This window comes from Alosa alosa, chromosome 23 (assembly GCF_017589495.1).
Source record: "Alosa alosa isolate M-15738 ecotype Scorff River chromosome 23, AALO_Geno_1.1, whole genome shotgun sequence".
NCBI lineage: Eukaryota > Metazoa > Chordata > Actinopteri > Clupeiformes > Clupeidae > Alosa > Alosa alosa.
In genome coordinates, this window is record NC_063211.1 from 7,954,074 (window position 1) to 7,958,617 (window position 4,544).

General features: G+C 43.5%; 1 protein-coding gene across 1 annotated transcript; it reads left to right on the forward strand.

Moving 5' to 3' along the window:
- The first annotated feature begins 600 nt into the window (after positions 1-600).
- LOC125288331 (zona pellucida sperm-binding protein 3-like) lies at positions 601-3,913 on the forward strand. The gene is made up of 9 exons (XM_048234609.1): positions 601-1,481; positions 1,594-1,712; positions 2,205-2,308; positions 2,534-2,711; positions 2,812-2,929; positions 3,142-3,233; positions 3,331-3,418; positions 3,564-3,664; positions 3,768-3,913. The coding sequence occupies exons 1-7, from the start codon at positions 714-716 to the stop codon at positions 3,389-3,391; spliced, it is 1,440 nt and encodes a 479-aa protein (XP_048090566.1). The 5' UTR covers positions 601-713; the 3' UTR covers positions 3,392-3,418; positions 3,564-3,664; positions 3,768-3,913.
- Positions 3,914-4,544: the final 631 nt, after the last annotated feature.

Here is a 4,544-nt window from a genome sequence, read left to right on the forward strand (position 1 = left end):
GTGTGTGTGTGTGTGTGTGTGTGTGTGTGTGTGTGTGAGGAGGGTGCTTTCCTCTTGGTAGGGGAGGAAAACTGAGATTTTATCTTGTTTGTCTTTCTGTCTCTGAGGTCTTGTCCATTTCAGTTACTGTGCCTTTCTGAAACATAAACAGTAAAACACAGAGATGTGATCCGTGCGAATGTGCAGTGAGCTGTGCTGTGTGGATTAAGATCCTATCTTCTATTTGTCTTACGATCTCTGTGACATTCTATTTTGTTATAATCAGAAAAAAAATATATATATTTTTTTAAAAAGAACAAAGCAACAAAGAAATAACAGCGCGGAGATATGTGCACGGAATCGAAGGAGGTTGAACGGTACAAGAAAAACAATCACCAGCACCTACATGAACATCTGTGTGGCAGGATGAAATAAAGCATAACATGACTAAATAAATGTCAACAATGCTGAAATGATAAAGTTATAACATCCCAGTGAAAACATTTTGCTGAAATAGCAGATGAAATAGATAATAGATTGCCTTCCGTCTCTACAATATCCATTCAGGCCCAGCAATAGAGGGAACCTGGCTCTTCTGGTTAGAATGAGAAGCTGACTGAGTTGAACTGACACAGGTGCATCATCACTCAGTTAAGACTGTGGGAGGAGCCAAGAATGGTTAGGATCAATTAAGGAAGAGGACCCTGCACCAACACTCTCTTCCAAAACTGATCATGGCTGTGCAGACATTTCCCAACGTGTGCGTGGTGTTTGTTTCTCTTGGACTGGTTTGCAGTGCGCAGCAGTGGAACATGCCCCTGCTGCTACGAGGACTCAATGATAAGCCTCCAACAATGTCTGAGCCGGGCCAAGTTATGTTAGAAACTAACAAGCTGGAAGCCAACGGACCCGTTCAGAATCTCTCTTTACTCTCACCTGAGCCGCAGCGGCTCAGGACAGATATGGTGCAATCTGCCAAGCCTGCACAACTTCTACCCAGAGGATACCAACCAGTTCTGTTCCAGCCTGAAACCATGAGAAGAGCTCAAGGCTCTAACACTCTGGAACCAGAGAAGCCAGCTGTAGCACAAGGACCTTTAGCACCTTTAGGAACATCTAAACCAGTTAAACAGAGGGAACATTCTAGGCCTCAGAGACCAGTCATAGAACCCTCACCAGACTCTGTGAAAAGAGAGATGGTTGGAACTAGCCGAGACCCTCAGTCGTTTGCTTTCAGGAACCCTTCGCAAGGCCCAGTTAATGTGGTGTCTCAGAAGGCCCCAAGCTTTGAGATTCGGGAGCCGGAACTTATCCAGACAGTTGCAGTGGAATGCAGAGAGTCATCAGTTGAAGTTCAGGTGCACCGAGACCTTCTATGGAATGGTCAGCTAATCGAGCCGACTGACCTCACGATGGGAGGCTGCAACGCAGTGGGCTACGACGAACAAGCTCGTGTCCTCTTCTTTGAGTCGGCGCTCCAGAGATGTGGTAGTAAAGTCACGGTGGGATGCTTCCACTGACACAATGTGGGAGAATGACCTGTTGTGTTACTGACTGTTTTGCAATCTTATGCTTAATATTGCTTAAGTCAAATTAATGACTATATCTACACAGATAACTAAGGACAAACTCATTTATACCTTCACTCTGGTCTACAATCCAAGTCCACTACCGGGCACTTCTATTGTCAGAACCAATGAGGCCGCAGTTGCTGTAGAGTGTATCTATCCCAGGTAAGGGAGAACTTACCGTGCTGTCAGTATCTTCATACTTTTAGTATCAGTTTTCCCATACATTTTATTTGTATCAACATGAACAGTGTTTTCCCATACTAAAAATTGTGCTTAAAGGACTTATTTGTGGAGGCCCACCACAATATCAACACTGACCACCACACAATGATTTTCCAGGTTGTACTAAAAATTGTGCTTAAATCTAGTTAATTTGTTAATTCTGCAAACCTGCCACCACAAATAGAATTCAATTCTGTGGGAAACACTGATGAAACGGTAGAAACAGTAGCCTACACTTTGCTGTCTGGTTTATACCCCAGTTGGCCCCGAAGGACAACAGTTTGTTTTGATGTGCATGTAAAATATATATCCAAAAAAATTCAAAATGTATAGGCAAATGTATGCCCATGAAAAAACATGCACATGTACCTTATATATGCATGTACTGCGTCTGCAGATAAACACTGAAACCCGTGTGAACTGTACCTGCAGGAAACACAATGTTAGCAGCAGTGCTTTGAAGCCCACATGGATGCCTTACGCTTCCACCAAAGAGATCGAGGAGGTTTTGATCTTCTCTCTGCATCTAATGACTGGTATGGAAAGACTCCTCACTCTGCCTTCAAATGCAGCTATTGATATTTTTGAAAACTTGATGTATTCATTTTTTGTTGTCTGTATTGCATGAACAACAGTCCTCCTGGCCCAAACTACAAAAACTTTTAAGCATTATTGACATTATACTCATAACACATATTGGTTGAGGACATTTTCTAAATTGTCTGAGGACAATTTGGGATGATGTAAAATGTTCTCTGCAGATGATTGGCAGTTTGAGAGGCCCTCCAGTATCTACTTCCTGGGTGATGTCATGAATGTGGAAGCATCTGTTCTGCAGGCCCACCATGAGCCTCTGCGGGTGTTTACGGACAGCTGTGTGGCCACCATAGGCCCGGACATAAATGCTCTCCCAAGATATTCATTTATAGACAACCATGGGTCAGTATATGGATGGATGATCCCTGTTGCCTGAAGCGGTTGTATAAAGGGAATCCGTCTACTGTGAAGCTCAAATGTGATCTATTGCTTTTCTCCTCAGATGCTTCACTGATGCCTGGGGGACAGGATCTAACTCTCAGTACATGCAGCGAATTCAGAACAACAATCTGCGATTTCAACTGGGAGCCTTTAGGTTCCATCAACAGGATACAAATTCTGTAAGTAAAAGATGATCCAGAAAATGATGGACTATTGGCCTGACTTAGCGAATGTTAGCTAATGCTATGGACACTTAAGTTGAAGGATAGCTACAGTGTCAGGTCTGAGGCCAGGTAAATCTAAAATCAAGGGCATGAACAACCCTCTTATTCTTGAGTATGTGCAACTTCATGTAAAACTCTGTAATGTTTTATTCATTTTTGACTTGCAGATCTACATTACCTGTCATCTCAAGGCCACCTTAGCCTCTACACCAACTGACTCTGCACACAAAGGCTGCTCCTTTTCAGCTGAGAGGAACAGGTTGGTCAGAAGAAATCCTGTAGAGATTAACTACCAGCTTTTTAAGATGTCAACACATCACCATCATGGTCATACTCTAAAATCCATCCCTCCACAGCTGGCTGTCTGCTGATGACGGGATGAGGTGTGCAGCTGCTGTGACTCGAGCTGCTCTGTGAGAAAAGCCAGAAGCTTCACGTCTGATGGTATCATATCCTGCTCATCCTATTGTTGTTACTAATGTTAGCAACCACTAGCAATGGTGCAAACAAACAGATTGCTTGTGTAAATCCTGTTGGCTTTCTAAAAGCGCATCACTGCACATTCATATTTTCCCTTCTCAACCTGCAGGTTTAACGTTCCAAGGCAAAGCCGCCCTGGGTCCCATCGCTGTGCGAGACAGACCTGTTCAGGAGAGGCTGGAAGCATCACCTGAAATCCAGAATCATCAAGTAAGATCAGTAGACATCTTGTATTTGTATTTGGTCTTTAGTGTTAACATGTACTCTCAAACCTCCACTATGTCTGAAATCATTGCACCCATGTTCTGCCCAGAGTTGTCCATTGAAGAGATGGTTTTTTGGTGGGATCGTTGCAGCATTTGTGGTTGTGTCCCTAATGGCGCTGGGACTCCTCCTGTACAAAGGGCTTCACAAACCGACAGTCCAATGTAACACCTAATAAATAAAAACAAAATTCAATCACCCACTTTGGGTCGGTGACTCTTTTCTGCCATGTTGGATGATTACATCCACATCCCTAGTCATGATTTTTTTTTTTTTTTTTTTTTTTTTTTTTATGGTTAAAGGGCACAAACATTAAAAAAAAATCTTTTCCATGTAATGGGGTTCGACATGGATATGACATCCACATGGTTGGGTGAACCTCACGCTAGATGGTGTTCACTGAGTGCAAGACCATCTGTAATTCATCTTGGGGGAAGACGAAACTCAGACAGGGCTTTCCAACAGCAGGAGACTTGATTGGAAATATGGAACACCACCTGCCTTAAAGCAGTTTTTACTGCCCATGAACTCTGAAGCTGTAAATGAAGAGCTTTCCTCAACTATAGAGGGATGATCAAATAAAAACAAACATTTGACTGCTTGTAGCGAGGCTTCAGGCCATAACAGATAGTGCCTCCTCTGTGATATCAAGAGCATGACGAGCTATGGCACATGAACCAGGGAAGAAAAATAGATGTAATTAAAAAGGCCATAAAAACGACACCAGCGGTGCTTTATTCATGGAGAGTGTGCGACGACGCTGTTTAATAGGCTGGAGACTTCCAGCGGCAACAACCCCCCCCCCCACCTGCCCCCAACCCACCGC

Coding starts and splice junctions, on each gene's coding strand:
- LOC125288331 (XM_048234609.1), top strand. CDS start 714: ATGGCTGTGCAGACATTTCCCAACGTGTGCGTGGTGTTTGTTTCTCTT. Junction 1,482..1,593: donor GATGTGGTAGTAAAGTCACG/GTGGGATGCTTC, acceptor ATATCTACACAG/ATAACTAAGGACAAACTCAT. Junction 2,930..3,141: donor ATCAACAGGATACAAATTCT/GTAAGTAAAAGA, acceptor TTTGACTTGCAG/ATCTACATTACCTGTCATCT.